The sequence below is a fragment of the Alosa alosa genome, chromosome 19 (assembly GCF_017589495.1).
Source record: "Alosa alosa isolate M-15738 ecotype Scorff River chromosome 19, AALO_Geno_1.1, whole genome shotgun sequence".
Classification (NCBI taxonomy): Eukaryota; Metazoa; Chordata; class Actinopteri; order Clupeiformes; family Clupeidae; genus Alosa; species Alosa alosa.
Genome location: NC_063207.1, coordinates 9,715,728 through 9,733,746, shown reverse-complemented (window position 1 = coordinate 9,733,746; position 18,019 = coordinate 9,715,728). Strand labels below are relative to the sequence as shown.

Below are 18,019 nucleotides of genomic sequence, written 5' to 3'. Positions count from 1 at the left end.
CACGCGGCCTCTCTCTCTCCCAGATTGAGATACTCCAGCAGCAGTAGGCAGAGGCAGTCCCAGAGCCTGGGACTTGTGCTGAGGAGATAAGAGGCGTCTGACGACAGAAGCCAGGCTGGCCTGTGACAGCTCACTCACAGATAGAGAGAGAGCAACCAAACACCGCTCAATGAATGCCACTCACACTATAAACCCACACACTCACACACACATATATATATATCACAAAACACAAACCGGAAGAGAGAGAGAGAGAGAGAGAGAGAAAAGAAATAGTCAGTGATAGAGAGAGAGAGGGAAAGAGAAGGAGCAAGAGGGATGTGCACACACATTCAAAAACAAATAGGCTAGTACACAAAGACCTTAAATACCAATCCTTTCCCCCACCACCACTACCACCACTACACACATACACATAAATACACACACACACACACACACAAAAAAAAAACACACATATTCTGCCCCCCAAACCCACACGTACACACACACACAAAAAACATGCATGTCCACAAATATTTTTAACACCCCCCACCCACATTACACACACAAACACACAGTTTCATTGTTAGGAGGTCGGAAGCCAAGACACTTGTGTTATCTTTCCTTTGCAGTGCACACCAGATATAGGAGCGCTGTGACGTAAGATCACTTTGTCTACGTCAAACCAAACGACACGGACGTAAATCCTAACGCCAGGCAGCAATAACTGCCACTCAACTCAAGAGACATGACATTGCATCTCTCAAAACAACCAGACGAGGACAACGACTTAAAACGATCCGGAATGACCCGAAACGACCCGAACGACTGTGATAACAGCAAATCACTCTTCTTCTAAACATTCTACACACAAACACACACACACAGACACACACACACACACACACACACACACACACACACACATACACACACACACACACACACACACACACATAGACATGCACCTCAACACACTCTCATTCACACTGTAAACAAACAAACACACACACACACACCATCATATCCCTTCATCCTTATCCCTCCTGTTTAAAACCCAACACAGGTTCTGTCGGAGCGGTTCTGGTTCCGGGGAGGCAGCTGAAAAGCAGAGGCGAATGCCAGCAGCTCCCTCCAGCCCTGTCAATAATAAATCTGCAGGAGACAAAGCAGAGGCTGTCACTGGCTCTGCTCCCCAGTACAGGGGCCAGCCCATCCAGCCCTCTGACGGGAAACCAGCCGCTGCAGCGGCCAAACGGGGGGACTGGACGCCAGTTCTTCTAGATCTAATCGGAGAAACGGTTCCAGAACCTAACGTTGGACATTAAAGATACTGTCAGCAATTCCCCAAAAGGGGGGACTAGACGCCAGTTCTTCTAGATCTAATCGGAGAAACGGTTCCAGAAACTAATGTTGACTTGGACATTAAAGATACTGTTAGCAATTCCCCAAAAGGGGGGACTAGACACCAGTTTTTCTAGATCTAATCGGAGAAACGGTTCCAGAACCTAATGCTGGATTTTTGAGTTGGCTCATGGTGTTTTGTTGGTGGATGGTTCAAACATCAATGGATGTGACGTTATCCAGAATTGCTGATGGCATATTTTAAGTTTGGACAAGTGACAGGACTTATTTATGCTGCAGAGCAACTCTGTTACATCTTAATTAATAACCTGGTGCGATCAGTTTTATGGCTGTAACTAAGCCTTTTGTAGCCTGACGTAGTCATACTAGTCAGAATATGAGTCTGATACTGCTCCATTGGGACGTAATTATGGGGCGTGTTTCAATCGATACAGGGGGGGGAATGCCTCTGGATAGATCTAACCAATCAGAGCAACAAAATAGCTTACTGTGAGGTGTAGGAAGAAAACACATGAACCATCCTTCTTCTCCTATATCCCCTCCGTTTTTAAAAATAATTCTGTTGAACAGTGACATGCTACAAACATGTTAAACAGCTGGGAAAGGCTGTCGCAAATCCCTCGAACAGGTGGTCAATCAGAGATTTCAAACGACCGAGGGAACATGTCGCAATGCAACAGCGCTGTTTTCCCTTGATGAAAGTGAAACCACCAGTTTTCCCACATCTCAACTTTGGCCAAAGTTTTCATATAAATAATAATTGTTTTCAGTGACACAACCTCATGAAATAATATGAATTTTTCATATGGGGTCTTAAAAGCCATGCATCCTTCAAGCCACAGCGTTTTTGTTTCAGACATAAGCCTAATCTAAGCGTGCTCAGATGACGTGATAGACCAGGCGCTGTTGCTCACCTGTCCATCATCATAAAGCCTGATTTGATTGGTCCGCCCGATTTAGGGCGAGCATACTTCCACCACAATGGAGCAATGCCAGACTGAACTTCCCGAACTTAAATGTTGTGGGCGGGACTAAGTTCGGAATGGCACCCAGACTAAGCCTTTTGCACAGGCCTATTACTTCTTCTGTTATCCAGAGAAAAAAATGATATGGAGCTGGTTACTGTAAGGACTGAATGCACTCAGATGGAGTGAAGAAGAAATGAAGAGAAAGAGAGAGAGAGGGAGAAAGAGAAAGAGAGAGCAGAGGAAGATTCTCTAGCACAACTGAGCTCCCTCTAAAGCAAACACTGCTTTACAGTCAACACACTTCAGTAAACATTGATATAGCGGAAGAAATGCTGTGCATCATGTTAACGCTCAAATAACAAGGCACTGCATGCGGTGTGAACACAGCGGCTCCAAAGTCCCACTGCAGGATTTCAGACACAGCAGCACACGCAGTGACACCTGATTTACAGTCCCTCCTGAGTCCCTCGGACGAGCGGTCAATACCGTGTCCATAGCAACCGCTTCATCCATGGAGGTATGTCTGTCACCCTCTGTTGAGTGGCCTCTCCTGGACAAGGGAGGGAGGGATGTGTGTGTGTGTGTGTGTGTGTGTGTGTGTGTGTGTGTGTGTGTGTGTGTGTGTGTGTGTGTGTGTGTGTGTTTGCGTGAGAAAGATGGGGGGTTCTCGACTGAGAAAGTTTCAATGCAGTTAAGGAGTAAACAATGCAGTTCATCTTCGGCTAACCCTGACAGCTGACGTTTAACACCGAGCTGCTCTTAAACACAGGGGGCTGGCTTCAGACTCGGAGGAGGACGGGGAAGAGGAGGCGGGGTGGGGTGGGGTAGGGCGGGATCTGAAGGGCTCCGAGGGGGCTTCAGCTCTTTTTTTTTTTTTTGCGGCCCTGGAATTCCGGACTGCTTGCTTTCCCTGGATTTATGTTTCAGACACCGAAACCCCTGCCCTTGCATTATGTGCAAGGAGGGGGAGAGGGCAGAGAATGAGCTGATATCATTCTTAAACACACATTGTATGGGAGGAAGCAAGCTAAGAGAGAAGGGGGCGAAACAAAGGAAGAGTAAAGATGCAGATGAGGAGAATAGAAGATGAGAGTTTGAGAAGCACAGAGAGGAACAATAAAGGAGGATATAAGGGAAGACGGAAACAGGAAGCAGGACAGACGAACTGTTGGTGGTAAACTGTGAGGAGAAGCAAATGAAGAGAGTGGAATATGAGAGAGTGAGAGAGAGGAGAAGACTACCGAGCCAAACTAAATAAAGAGGGCGAGAGAAAAGACAGCAAAAAGGATGGAATCTAATCATTTCCATTAAAGAGAAACAATCAAAAACGGCTGATAAGCAGAAAAAAAGAAAGAACGAGAGAGAGAGATAGAAAGAGAGAGAGAGAGAAAGAAAGAAAGAACAGCACCCTATCACTATTGGCCTGGAAAGGCGTTCCATTTTCATTCCCACCTTCTCTCCATTTTCAATTTTTCTGACACAAAGCCATTTCTGTTCCATCTCCGCAGGGAGACGAGGCTGGGTCACACTTTCCCCATCCACCGCTGCTGCTCAGCTTAGCAGGCAGTGAACCCCACAGTGCCACCACATGCCCTCTCAACAATTACCCAGGCAAGGAGGAGGAGAGCTTGCCTGCTTTAAAACTCCACCACAGCATATCATATCCCTACTCTGCATGGATTACATCCTAACTCATGTAAAGAGAGAGAAGGAGAGAGAGAGAGAGAGAGAGAGAGAGGGAGGGAGAGAGAGAGAGAGAGAGAGAGAGAGAGAGAGATAGAGAGAGAGAGGGAGGGAGAGAGAGAGAGGAAGGGAGAATGAAAGAGAGAAGGAGAGAGGGGGGCACTGAAAGAGAAGGGGAGACTAGGGATTTTCAGAAAACTGAGCTTATGATTAATGAGCTACAGTGTGCACAGATCTTATTCTCTTTAAAGTCAGGCCTTCAAAGCAGCCTCAAGTAAACTAATTTTGCATTTTCTTTTAAAAGCAAATTTTTTTCTAATGTATCTGGGATGATAAGGTTATCTTGTTTTATCTTAATGTTGAGTTTGTGGTAAAAGTTTTGTGTGGCAGATGGTGTCAGTTGAGGGATATTTTGATCAACGTTTCTATATGTGCTTATATTTTTGAAGCCCGAAACAACTTTTTTTTGGCCACAAGGTCATAATGTTAACCACAGACTATGCTCAGCCACTCAGTATCTGACTGTAATGAAACAGATGATAAGAAGAAAGCAAAGATAAAAGAGACAGCTGAAGGAAGAGGAAAGACTGAGGGACACAGTGCACAACTGAAGACTAGAAGACTAGGAAAAAAATGAGTGCAGCCAAGTGTTAAAAAGGGCAATCCAGTGGGCTATGTCTGTGCTCCACTTGGTACTGTGGAGCTATTGGATTTAATGATACTCCTAATTCAGACTGCAACTCTCAAAATGTCCGAATGCAGCCTAGGCTTTTAACATTGTCCTATAAAATGTAAAAAAAAAGGCTTGCTTGGCCTGCCGGAAACGCCATGACTTAATGAGATGGGGAAAAACACAAAAACACTAAGCTGTCAAATACTGCACCCTGTAAAGTGCGCCCACAAGCAAATATTTACCCATTCTTCACTATTGACTGTCATACCCAACTGCCAAATTTAGCCACAATTACATCACGAGAATAACCAAATGTTCTCTGATTTACTGGGGGCAATCACCTGCAATCATCCTTATGTGGATATCTATATGAAGCCGTTCTCAAAAACCTGGCCCTGGACCTCCATTCAGAGCAAAATACAGGAAGTTTGCCATGATACCAACCAGCTCCTTTCCCAGTCCACTAAAAGAGAATAATCTGTATGGGAAAAAAAAGGGGTCTCACCTCCCAGCGTGCAAAAGGGTCAGAGGCTAACCCACTGCGCCGTGCTCTGTTTACCTCTCTGGACCGGTCTCACCCTTTTGATGTTGGCCAGCCAACCTTGTGGGGTCAGAGCAAGCCTAAACCTTCATTAGACTTAATTACTGGATAGGGCTGAGAGAGAAGAAGCCAGGGGAAAGTGTGGATTTAGTTGACCTGCGTTATATAAACAACACAGGGGCCACGCCAGGTTACTCACCACACGCATTGCTCCTTTAACACTCTTTGGCGCCGCTGAACAATGCGAGTGAGTTGGTAAAGGGACTCCTGAGGTGACGTGTGACATTGAGGAAGCGTGTGTGTGTTCATGTGTGTGTGTGTGTGTGGGAGAGCAAATGTCAGGGGAGGGGGGGGATTTGAAAGGCAGCTCATCCGGTGCGTTGTAATTACTCAGGAATTCGGCCAACTGACCCCACCTCTGCCGAGCAGGAGAGAGTGAGCAACACACACACACACACAACAGTCAGCGCCCCTGTGCCACAATCCATGGACTAATCCCCCCTGTCACTCACAGCTACAACACATATACCTGACACCGGCCTCCTGGCAGCCCAGGATACTACTGCCTCCTGTCCTACAGCAGCACAAAGACAATCCAGTCCCCACAGCCAAATGGTCCATCAAACATGACACATAGGCAAAACTGACACACTTCAGCTGTCTCAGTAAACATTATGCATGCATGGGCTCACATTGGTTTTATATAGGAGGCTGTGTGTATAGGTGATTCGCAAGTGTTTCCAAGTCAGTTATGCAATTCTGTGCTCTCTACACTTACAGTGTCCCTAATAATAGCCGTCAAAAAATAGGACAATGCGCAAAAGCTGGTTAACAGAAGTCAAGAGGGCAGAAGGACATCCCTGAGGCAGGCAGAGTGAGGAGTGGAGGATCTGACTAACCAACAGGTTACTATTGCATGTTCGACAATCACTTATCAAGATTCATGGAAGAGAGGGAGAGAGAAAGCTCTTACCAAAAACTGTGCCTGTTGTTTCAAAGCTTTCCAGAGGAATGATACACTTCACCCACCCCAAATACACCAAAAATATTATAAGTTAGTGGTTACTAGTAAATGTTAGTCTAGGGAAAAGAGGTTGAAGAATTGTTATTGATCTCCTTCAGGCTATTACAATGTCAAAACATTTGGTTGGCTTGAGACAAAATACAGACAGACAATAGAATCAGACACATAGTGCTGTTGATATGCTGGACAGCTGACGGCATGAAGGACAATGCACTGTGTGATAACGCGCACAGTACAGTACTCAGAAGCTGCATTCTTTCAGTCTTCAGCAACAATCACAACTGGCTCAAGACGACATTGAGCACTGGTGCTATTCAGCAGTTTAACACAGTCTAATGATGGAATCACATCCAACCACGACACGAATGGGACGTCAACTAACAGGCATCTGACGATATAATGAGCTGAAAGTATTTTTCGGAGGTATTTAACAATGCTAGCCAGACTGAATTGTTGAATATGACTAGCCTTCAAGCTAGCGAACATTACATTAGCTGGCTAACTACCAAATCACCGATTCTGACAGCCCGATGCTGCTGCAATCACTGTCTGACACGCTACAGAAAAACTTACCGGCATCATGACTGCAGGCTAACGTTACCCAGTTCAAACCGGACGTGGGTTTCTTCTAGGATCAGACGCTGTTGTTGATCAAAGTTAGCCTCTAGTTCCTGCGGTCTCTGGATTCACCATATACCGCTCGGTCCCGTCCCGCGAACAAGCCAGGGACGAAGTGGGTCAGTCCCGCGCACGTCAGAACATCAGTAGCCTACAGAAGGCATTTGCGCAGGGCTCCTCCGATTGTCGAGAGCAAGTTGAAAAAACACCACCAATGATAAAAAAAAATCTCTGATCACACCAATGATAAAAAAAATCTCTGATCAGTTTGTCATCGTGAAATAACCAACGAAATACAGAAACCTTTTATTTAAGTTTTCCCAAGAAGTTATCGCTTACTTGCTTGGTGGTAAAGCTTTCCGCCAGCACCAGTAGGAGCTGCAAACACGCTTGTCACACTCTTTCCGTCATTCAATCCGGTTGTGGGATGGAACTAGACACCCCACTGGGAAAAGGCAATTACAGATAGGCCAAGCAAACTTACATCTATACTCGGCCCCAAATGTCCCAAAATCACAATCTGACCGCTGAGACTAGAAAAATAAAAAAATAAAAAAATACTTCCCTCCATTCTTTTAATACGCCGGTAGCATTCTATTCTAGTCAGTTGTTGTAGTCTACACTAAACAACTAAAAACAGGTTTGATTATAAACACTAATTGAGGACAGGGGGGAGGGGGGTACATTTTCATACACACACACACGTGTGTATATTTGCTCTTCAAATTCCTATATATACATATGTGTGTGTGAGGTTTTCTTGATACCCATTTGAAAATAATTACACAACCATGCAATATGCAATCATAGGAAGTTTATTTCAACATTTAAAAATCAAATCTGGGAGCCTATTGGATCGATCATCAACAATGTCTTTCTTGTTTGTTTATTTTTCAGCCATCTTTTCAAGCTGGTTTCTCAATAGATATCTGGAATGTTTGTATGCACACTTTCACTAACAGGAAGGATTAAAAACACTAGCAGGTTTAAACAGACAGCTGCAGGTAGGAGTCCTACACATGAAGTGGTGACCCGTGTGGTGATTTGTGTCTGTGCACACCTAAGCTTAGTGTATGGTACCTGTTTACATTTGCAGAGAAGCACCTAAATGTAAACCACATGTGAATGTTGTGTCAAATAAGGACATGTGATCACAACCGTCACAATCACTTGTTTGCGTCATTTATAGCATGGGTACAGGTTTACATACTACACACCAAAATTCACAACCTTCTGGGAAAGTCCTTGTACTGACAATTAAGTTCTTATTGAAGGCTGTGTCATTTAAAATAAAAACACACACGTGCATATTGGTGTGTTACTGCCCGTCACATTGATCTGCAAAGGTGGCCATCTGCCCAAATTTGACATTTATGTCCTTTGCAGACTTCATCATACATGGTCATTCTGTATGTTTGTTAAAAAAATGGATCTTCACCTTCCTTTGTGCATGGATTTTATCAATCAGTTAATGCATTGCTCGTTTCTGTGATCAATTTCAATCTGTCTTACAGTCTACACTTTTACGCCAACACTCGTTTTGTAGGCTTCTTGTAGCTTTTGTGTTTGCTTGTTTGTTTGTTTTTGTTGCTCTTATTCACAGACGAGTCTCCTACTGAATGCAACAATTTTGACCGTTGGCATCTTTGAAGCGGAGACGCATCTTGGGTTTGTACTTTTCAAGGTAGAGTAGTTGCTTTGAGTTGAAAGCCCCTCGCCTCTTCCTGAAAAAGAATGACAAGACGAGTTCAAGAAGTTGTACTGCATCTAGAAGGGAACAACCCTACAATTTTACATAATAATACTCACATCAGAACTACTTAAAGCACCTTCTAAGGACAGATTTACCAGATCTGTTCCAATGCAAATGCTTGTTGTCGCATCTTTAAAGTACTTCCTCAAACGTGACTGAAGCTTTATTGATGCACTAGACCATTCACTACACAACCTACATAAAATGATGGCAGCAGAGTGGACTTACTCTCGTATAAACTGGACTGCGTCCTCGTACATCATTCCACACTCAATCAGGGCTATGGCCACTAAAACAGGAGCTCTGGAGGGAGAAACAAGTGCTTACAAATCAATCGCACAACAGTTAGTCCATGGAGGACAGCAAGATCTTAAATAAATAACCCAAGCTACTAAAAACAACAATCAATACAGTTTTAACATCTCAGACAATCAATGTGATATCACCAGAAATTATGCACTTTTGTTATATTAAAAGAATTTTCACATCCTCAATGTGTACTCTGTGGGGGCTTGGAGAGCTACAAGATGGCAACTAATTTAAGTTCAAAAAGCCAAGGTTTTGACACCACAAGAAAGCTTACCTCCCTAATCCTGCAACACAGTGCACTGCAATGCAGCTGCCTGGTTCCTCTTTGAATTTGCATTTTAGGAGGTTGAGCCAGTCATCAACAATCTGGTCAGGGGGAGATGAACCATCATCAAAAGGCCAGTGCTAAAACAGGGCAAAACAAAACACAATACCAAATAATTGAGACCACAATACCAAATGCCTGAAAATCCCACATATCTCCACACAGACCATGTAAAAAGGGAATGGGTATTATCCCTGGTACAAATCATAGCTCACATTAATTTAAGACCAATGTCAGGCTGTTTGCTGCTATCCTCCCAAGGAAAGGTAACTATTACATTTATGTAGATGCATCATCTACTAGCAAGCACTATTCAAATGCATTTATTGATTAAACTGCCTTTGTAGTAGTTACTAAATTACCAGGGGCAGCCGTGGCCTACTGGTTAGCACTTCGGACCTGTAACCGGAGGGTTGCCGGTTCGAATCCCGACCAGTAGGCACGGCTGAAGTGTCCTTGAGCAAGGCACCTAACCCCTCACTGCTCCCCGAGCGCTGCTGTTGATGCAGGCAGCTCTGGATTAGTGTGTGCTTCACCTCACTGTGTGTACACTGTGTGCTGTGTGTGTTTCACTAATTCACGGATTGGGATAAATGCAGAGACCAAATTTCCCTCACGGGATCAAAAGAGTATATATACTTATTCTTATAATAGCAATATAGCACAAGGCAAAAACAGACTAAAATTTACTTTGACTCCATTCTCAAACATACCAAACTGCCGACAGACATGAAAGAATAGGGTAATCTGTAGACTGTTTGCTCAGAAAAACATTAAGTTGCAACAAGAGAATGAGAAATGTTCTTCACACTTGAGAGCATATTGTGTGATTGAAAAGTAAACTCTCTTACCAGAACTTCAATACCCTCCTTCTCCACTGGTGCCTTATCATAGGTGGCCTCACACACACGGACAAGGGTTTGCACCCCGAATGCCTTCAGTTCCTAGGGAGAGAGTAGAATAAACCTTTAGAATATTATAGTACAATATATATTATAGTACAGTATAGAGTACACTGTGGCACAATTTTGGATGTTGACCAAAGCTAACCAAAACTTGTCATGTCATTATACCCATACAAATCACCAACCACACAAGCAGCATCTCAGTTATTTTTACCTCAGTGAACTTGGTGAGCTGGGAGTTGGTAGGGTTGTGCGTGATGAGGAACCTCATGCACTCGTAGGAGATCTCGACAGGGGCCGGACGGTTCATGTTGACAGACTGGAGGGGATAAAACGATTCTGAGGAGACTACCTTTCAAAAACCGGATCGATTGCGGAACTTGACTGCGGTAACGGGAGGGAGAGAGATCAGGTCAGCCTATAGATATTTGAAAAATGCAGTATAAAAATAACAAAAAAAAATTACAATAAACCAATTCTCTTTTTTTTTTTTTAAAAAGAAATGCAAAAAAAAAAAAAAGAAGGTGGGCTCTCCTTCTGACTTCCGATTTCAAATTACCCCATTCAGAAGGGTGTGGTGAGTTGTTGGCGTTTTGAGAGAGTAAAAAACAAAAACAAAGTGATGGCTTTCTAATGGCTGAATTGGCTCAAGCCAAGGCATACACTTGGAACTGTGGGTAAAGCAGCCTCTCCGCTGGAGTGCTGTGTACTAGCGGGGCGACGCGGCAGTGTTGTCCTCATAGGGCAGGCCACTCTCTTCACTTGTCCACAATGACCAGGTGCTGGGCCTGGCAGAAGTCTCCACTAACACTCACAAACGCCATAAATGTACAGCCTGTAACCATGACAACACAGAAAAGAGCATTATGTGAATGTATGCGCAATTTTCAGTGTGTTATTACTTTCATACTTAATAAGGATAATACTTTACACCGAAGGCCTGAACTAAACAGATTGTATGACAAACACGTCCTCGCCAGGACAAATAAACACTTCGATAAAACTGCCAAAGACTACGTGTGAAAACAGATCGTTGCCATGGTTTCTGTCTCCCGAATGTGGTACGCCATAAAATGTTATGGCGCGTGCATTAGCTAAAACGAAGGCTACTTACTTTCATCAGGTGTAAAGAAAACTCTGTAAGAATTCCGCATTCTATCCACACCATTAGATTCTGTCTCCACCTGGCATCTGAAAAAAGAGGCAACCTTCTTCAGCACATCCACATGTGACGTATGAACAAAACAGCACAACGTTACATGATTTTTTACATTTGCGGTGTGTGCTAACGCAAACGACAACTTAACTTGTCAGAATGAATAAGTAACCGCTCTTGCTCACCATTTAGCGCCAGACGTCATATAACTATATCCAATATTTTTCCACAGCAGCAAGATCAGTGAACCTTCGGAAATTCTCTTGACTCCGAAAAGGCCTTATTTACCTGGCTAACTTAACCTAGCCAGCTAACGTTACCTACCTGTAGTGTTTGTTTTGGTTCCCTTGTGAACCAGGAATATTCAACTACAGTGATGTACACTGAAATCATGTAGTTCCGTCGTTAAAAGAGTAGCCGCTGTTGTTGGCTAGCTAACAAACTAGCTTGCATGTAAAGACCATTTAATGGCATGTCTTCTAGAACATCAACCGGTCCGCTAGCAAAACCAATCTCAGTTCACAACACAGTCTATGTTGTGGACAATGTTAACGTTAAACTCCATCCCTTGGTCCAGGGGCATTTGTCCCACGTTAAAGAGGCAACAGATAGATTTGCCTGCCTAGAAGCTAAGTATTGATGTATCGACGTTTCACGGAAATGATGAATGATTTTTGTAAGCCCAAAGCCAACGTCGTTAGCTAATGTTGGCTCGCAGGTTAGCTGGCAGCTAACGTAAACCATTGTGTTGCGAGAAGTAATTTACCCTGACCTACCTAATGACATTTACCAGCTAGCTAGCATTAGCTACCCAGCTAGCATAATCTCGTTTTGTTTACCTCCAGTCACACACCGAATCAATCTTGTCAACAGACAGTTCTGTACTAATGGATATCATACCCTTTCATTACTTCTGTTATCTATCCCACCGAGACGCACGCTGACAGAATAACGTTAAATGACAAGTTGCAATCATGATCATCAAAATATTTCTTGAAAGCTGTCGAGGTGTAATGCTAGTATGCTAGCCATATAACGTTAACTCAATTGAACGGTCTCGCTAGCCGGTCGATTTTAAAAGTCATCGCCGATAGAACCCGTTGCGCGCTTTAGATGTTACTAATCGAAACAATTAATGTAAAAAAAAGTATACTTACGAAGAACAGCCGGTACATGAGAATACCGAGTTAATCCAGTTGGGAACGGATTACTAGCAGTTGCTAGCAAGGTAGCCAGCTACATTATCCGTTTGTTCACCAGCGTGTAGCCAACAAAACCGGGGTTACTAGGGCAGTATACCACGTCACGTCATCGTTCAGTACGTCGAACATTCGGCAAAGATGCATCAAATGGAAATGAAAAAAAAAAAAAAAAAAAACCTATCGTTCATGCCCAACAACATCTAAACAATATCAATATTCCATATAATTCATAATTCATTAAAACTAATTCGATATGACAAAACAAATGCAACATTATCGGGTTACAACAGCGTATAAACCGTACTGTGTCTCCATCGTATGGTGGAGATGAGAATTTGTGTGTGTGTGTGTGTGTGTGTGTGTGTGTGTGTGTGTGTGTGTGTGTGTGTGTTTGTGGTGGGGTTGGGGGGATTGAAATGTAACAACGCAACGCACGGTAATTAGGCTGTTTATTTTATTATTTTGGTATCCAAGGAATGGGAGCTGTTCTTACCAATCACATACTCACCCTTATTTAATTAACTAAATGTTAATTAGCCTAATAATTGCTAATTAATTATTATAATTAAACGGGAATTATTATGTTAATTGTTAATTAAATTTATAAACAGTAAATGCCAGGTATTTACAGACAACATATGACACTGGAATGGGATGCATACCTAATACAAGCTGTAATCATATTCATCATGATAATCAGATCACTTCATATAGATACTAGTAAAGAAAACAATATTTTTCAAAACTAGCACACTTGGATTTTCCCCATGTGTATGCGTGTGTGTATCTGTTTGTGTGTGTCTATGCATGTACACAATCATATGTGTGCTTGTGCTTCTGGGTGTGACTATGGCCATACCTTCGAAGAGGCTGTTTCCTCATGTTGCAGGAAAGGGTTTCATTGCACTTCCACCCTTTGCAAGCCCGTGTAAAAGTACACCTTATGAATAAGAGACACCTCCCACACCCTCACAACCACCCATCGTGGGATGACATACCCCACTGCCAGACAGAACTAAGCACACACCTGGGCCTGGCCTTTGCAAACACGCTCAGTGTTTTTCCAGGAGGCCTAGATCAGGTTTGGCGAGATTTTTTAAGCAAAGATCACACTGCGTTTTTATTTCTTTTAGTTTTTTTCGGTTTCTGTCTTTCACTTTCTTTCTGACTTCTGTGAGACGGGAGTTTCTAATCAGGTAAGATCCGTTTCATTATCTGTGTTTTCAGAAAATGTAGTCTAAGATCCACAAAATGGTCTTAACCAAAGAACATGTTGGAACAGAATGGTGAAGCGTCTTTTTTGAGAAGGGCTGTGTTCTGACTCATGCCAAAATTGTCTGTCAGGCATCTACTCAAAATAGGGGGAATATGGCTAAGAAATTATGATTCACACTTCACAGACATGACCAGTCAAATTAATGTTAAACAATTTTGTTCCTGCTTGTTTAGCATCTACTCCTCATTGCTTTAAAATCCAATTTCCCAGAAGCTTTTCCGGTAGTTTAACCATGTGCTTTTATCCGGTAGGGCATAGAATGCAGTATCGCTGTTAGCAACAAAACCCAGCCATATCTTCAACCTTTTTTTAATTTTAATTAAAGAATAAAGAATAAAAATTTTAATTCAGAATATCAGACATGGTGGTTTAAAAAAGTGTGGATTTTGAGTTTAGTCTTACTTCAAACCCATGTTGATTTACTCCTCAACAGACTGAATTATAGCACAGTGTGAGGATATAACTAGAAAACGCAATTCTAGGGAATTACCAGTGCATGAAAATGCAAAACATTGTGAAATATATTGTTAAAACATGATGTGCTAATTGGCAACCAACATGATGAGGTTTAATATAGTTGAAATGACTGAACTAGGTAGATGAGGTTTAATATAGTTGGAATGACTGAACTAGGTAGATGAGGTTTAATATAGTTGGAATGACTGAACAGATAGGTGGATAGTTTAAAAGGTTAAATTATTTGCTAGGTAGACGAGGTTTAATACAGTTGGAATGACTGGACAGTTAAATAGGTGGATAGTTTAAATGGTTACATTATTTGCTAGGTAGATGAGGTTTAATATAGTTGGAATGACTAAACTAGGTAGATGAGGTTTAATATAGTTGGAATGACTGAACAGTTAAATAGGTGGATAGTTTAAAAGGTTAAATTATTTGCTAGGTAGATGAGGTTTAATAGTTGGAATGACTGAACTAGGTAGATGAGGTTTAATATAGCCTGGCCACCTGGCCTAGGATTCTAATTGCTTAACGGCAGTCTTAATAGAGCCATATTGTATGCTTAAAGCTTGAGACAGAGTATATAGTTTTAAAAAATGTAGATAGTGTAATGGATGTTGATAGACAGAAAGTTGAATGGATGTTGACAGGCAGATTGTTTAATGGATGTTGATGGATAGTTTAATGGGTGGATGAGTGAATGGTTTGAAGAGGATGAATGGATAGAAAGTTGGATGGAATGTGCCTTATATCCTTGTAGAATGGAGAGACACAGAGAGAGTTGGCCTAGTTAAGCAGAAAGCAGTTGATACAGGTGCAATCAGTTAAACTGGCCCTTTGATGAGTCCTAGTAGTGAGCAGCTGGAAGTTTATACAGGTGCAAATCAAGTTAATTAGCCCATTGTGATGTCATCAGCCCATGTTAAGTCTATGGGGAAAAATAAGCTTGTTTTTTATTAATATCTCAAAAAGTATAAAGTTTACAAAAGTGAAAAATACATTCCCCACGTGTCCTTTTCAAGACCTACGTTACAAAGTTTGAACGAAGTTTCTACATTAAACGGTTAATGCTGAATTAGATGCAGAAATTTGGTGGGAAGAAGAAGAAGAAGAAGACTTCGGATAACAGAACAGTGCATTTTCATGCACTGTAATAACTAGAAAATGTAATTTCAAGGAAATTACTTGTGCATGAAAATATAAACATACTGTATATTAACATAAAATGCCAAACAAACTTTTATTTGGAAACAGTTGGCAGGAGTCATAGTTGATAACAACTGACAGTTGAAATGGCTGAACAGTTAAATAGTTGAGTAGTTTAAATAGTTAAATTATTTAATAGTGAATTATTGTAGTGGACATTTATTTTGAAACAGTTGTGGCCAGAGGAAATAGTAGTCTTAAGAGAGCCAGATTGTATGCTTAAAGCCTGAGACAGAGTATATAGTTTAAAAGGTGAATGTAGATAGTGTAATGGATGTCGATAGACAGAAAGTTGAATGGATGTTGATAGGCAGATTGTTTAATGGATGTTGATAGGCAGATTGTTTAATGGATGTTGATGGATAGTTTAATGGGTGGAAAGGCAAAAAAGTAAAACAAAGTATCTATCACAAACAAGGACTTGAAACGAGGTTTTTAGGAGGCAGACGCTCAAGGCGTTACTTTACTTAAACAAATCAAAAGGCCACAGTGGGCAAACACGACAAAAGGTATTTTCTTTTCACAGAGCTTCACGCTGAATCCACAAATAATAATGGACAACACACACTGAGAGTCCAGGGTTTAAATAGGAACTTAATTAGGATTGGAAACAGGTGGGCACTGAACAAGGCGGGAAACTAATGAAGGCAAACTAAGATTCTGGGGAGGATGAACGGATTGGATCTGCATATGCTGGTTGGGCAGGAAGCCGGACTGGAGTAGCTGCAGGGACTGGAGCTGGAACAGAGGGCTGGGATAGCGTGGATGTGACAGTATCATATCATATTTCACCCGTTGCCCACAGGCAACATTGTACCATTGTGGAACGCTATCATAAAACAAATCATAATGTCTTCAAATCATCATGTAGATTATTTTAAATGACTGTTTATTAAAATTAAAAGCAGCAAAAATCATTACAATAACTCCCCTACATTCCTTAAATTATATTACATATGGCCTATTCTGATTCCGGTACAATGTTGCCTGTTTGCAACATGCAGATTTTTGCTATTTTCTAAATTATATACATTATTTTATATACATAAAAATGATTAAAAATACATCTTTACTTATCAATGAAGGTTGTCAGTTTTTGTGAAGAATGTAAACTTGAGGGAAATTAGTAAAATTCACAATTTTCTAGGGAGAAAATATGATACCCAGCCAAACGTGTGCATCTGCTGAAAGAAGGGTCAAAATAGCCGCCTGTGGGGCATGTGACCACTATTTTGCATTTTCATTGGTTAGTATTGAGTTGTCTAGTATTTACTTCTTTAAGGGATGTCATTTTATTTCAACAAGGCAAAATAGGCTATGTTGCCTATGGCAACACTATACCATAGAGGGTTAAGTTGGTTGAGAGAATGGCAAGAGTATGAAATGTTCACATGCCATCACAGCAAAAACCGTCTGTTTTGAAGAGCCAAAATATAAAAATTTTGTTTTGTTTACCCTTTTTTGTTAAGTTTAATTCTACAACCATAAATGTGAAAGTGTGTCCACACTTTTGACTGATAGTACTCTCCGTTGAAGAATCTGATTCATGAAACATTCTTGTTTTCTTTGTTGCGATAGAAAACTAGCAGGGGAAGGATTGTAATTTGCCAGTCAAATCTCTGTGAGTTGTGTTTCAAATGCTCTGCTCATCATGCTAGAGAGGATAGAGATGTAGTGATGGCATTTACATCTGCCAGCATTTCCGTTCCGTTTCCATAAATACCAAGTTCAACACTTTACTCAGAAAGAATGATTATCAACTCCAAGTTCCATAGTATTCACCTTCTGTAGCCATTACATGTTTGATTATGACTATTACTGATTATGGCTATTACTACTGATTATGACTTAACAGTTAAATGCTGAGGCAGTGTCACCATGTGTTAATGTTACAGCTGATTTATCCTTAATTTGACTAACAAATTATATTTGTGTGATATTATCAGAAAGGTTGATACAATACCAGACATGCTAAGACAAGTTAATGAATATCCTAGGTGTAGTTCTGTAAATAGTTGTGGTCTATGACATTAACAGCTGACCACACCAACAGGTGTTTTAACTGATCAGCTTCAAGCTGCTGGGAAAACACAAAAGAGCAAAATCAAAAGCTGAGGTTGGGCAGTTTCAATCGTGTGTATGGCTCACTCCAAATTTGCCCTTTAGGACCATGTCACACACAAATCTGCCAACCCTTTAAGCTCCCAAGTGTAAAGATGGCAGTGATTTAATTTTGTGTTTCCTTCCATTCCATTTCATTCTCTCCTGTAATGTATAAGTATATATACTCTTTTGATCCCATGAGGGGAAATTTGGTCTCTGCATTTATCCCAATCCGTAAATTAGTGAAACACACACAGCAAACAGTGTACACACAGTGAGGTGAAGCACACACTAATCCCGGCGCAGTGAGCTGCCTGCAATAACGGGAGCAGTGAGGGGTTAGGTGCCTTGCTCAAGGGCACTCCAGCCGTGCCTACTGGTCGGGGTTCGATCCGGCAACCCTCCGGTTACAAGTCCGAAGCGCTAACCAGTAGGCCACGGCTGCCCCCTGTTTTTTATCTTTTCATTTTT

The 18,019-nt window shown here is 41.7% G+C and overlaps 3 protein-coding genes across 7 annotated transcripts in view; 1 reads left to right on the top strand and 2 right to left on the bottom strand.

Moving 5' to 3' along the window:
• Window positions 1-7,195, bottom strand: part of ppp1r13ba (protein phosphatase 1, regulatory subunit 13Ba) — a 53,538-nt gene extending 46,343 nt beyond the window's left edge. The window contains exon 1 of the mRNA XM_048227342.1: window positions 6,810-7,195. Within this exon, the coding sequence (XP_048083299.1) occupies window positions 6,810-6,818 (9 nt within the window). The 5' untranslated portion in view covers window positions 6,819-7,195. The remainder of the gene's footprint in view (window positions 1-6,809) is intronic.
• Window positions 7,196-7,653: 458 nt separating this feature from the next.
• On the bottom strand, window positions 7,654-12,602 carry ptp4a2a (protein tyrosine phosphatase 4A2a). 4 transcript variants are annotated; one of them, XM_048227475.1, is made up of 8 exons: window positions 12,460-12,602; window positions 11,261-11,337; window positions 10,706-10,981; window positions 10,361-10,564; window positions 10,093-10,185; window positions 9,191-9,321; window positions 8,836-8,910; window positions 7,654-8,578 (listed from the first exon to the last, which is right to left on the bottom strand). In XM_048227475.1, exons 4-8 carry the CDS (start codon window positions 10,454-10,456, stop codon window positions 8,467-8,469), a joined length of 507 nt encoding a protein of 168 aa, XP_048083432.1. In that variant the 5' UTR covers window positions 10,457-10,564; window positions 10,706-10,981; window positions 11,261-11,337; window positions 12,460-12,602; the 3' UTR covers window positions 7,654-8,466. The 4 variants fall into 4 exon arrangements, with proteins under 4 accessions (XP_048083432.1, XP_048083431.1, XP_048083434.1 ...); XM_048227474.1 differs by having other exon boundaries at window positions 10,361-10,530; XM_048227477.1 differs by having other exon boundaries at window positions 10,361-10,530; window positions 10,810-10,981.
• The window catches only part of gjb9a (gap junction protein beta 9a), an 8,481-nt gene continuing 1,776 nt past the window's right edge, over window positions 11,315-18,019 (top strand). The window contains exon 1 of one of the 2 annotated variants that reach the window (XM_048227472.1): window positions 11,315-11,379. The gene's annotated coding sequence lies outside the window, so the exon portion shown is untranslated. Of the gene's footprint in view, window positions 11,380-13,286; window positions 13,701-18,019 lie in introns of those variants that run through there. The other variant, XM_048227471.1, reaches the window with a different exon arrangement.

Excerpts from the sequence above, each read along its gene's own strand:
- ptp4a2a (XM_048227475.1), bottom strand. The coding sequence starts at position 10,456 with ATGAACCGTCCGGCCCCTGTCGAGATCTCCTACGAGTGCATGAGGTTC. Across the intron at positions 10,186-10,360 it reads AGCTCACCAAGTTCACTGAG|GAACTGAAGGCATTCGGGGT; the intron begins GTAAAAATAACT and ends CTCTCTCCCTAG. Across the intron at positions 8,911-9,190 it reads TGTGTTGCAGGATTAGGGAG|AGCTCCTGTTTTAGTGGCCA; the intron begins GTAAGCTTTCTT and ends TTCTCCCTCCAG.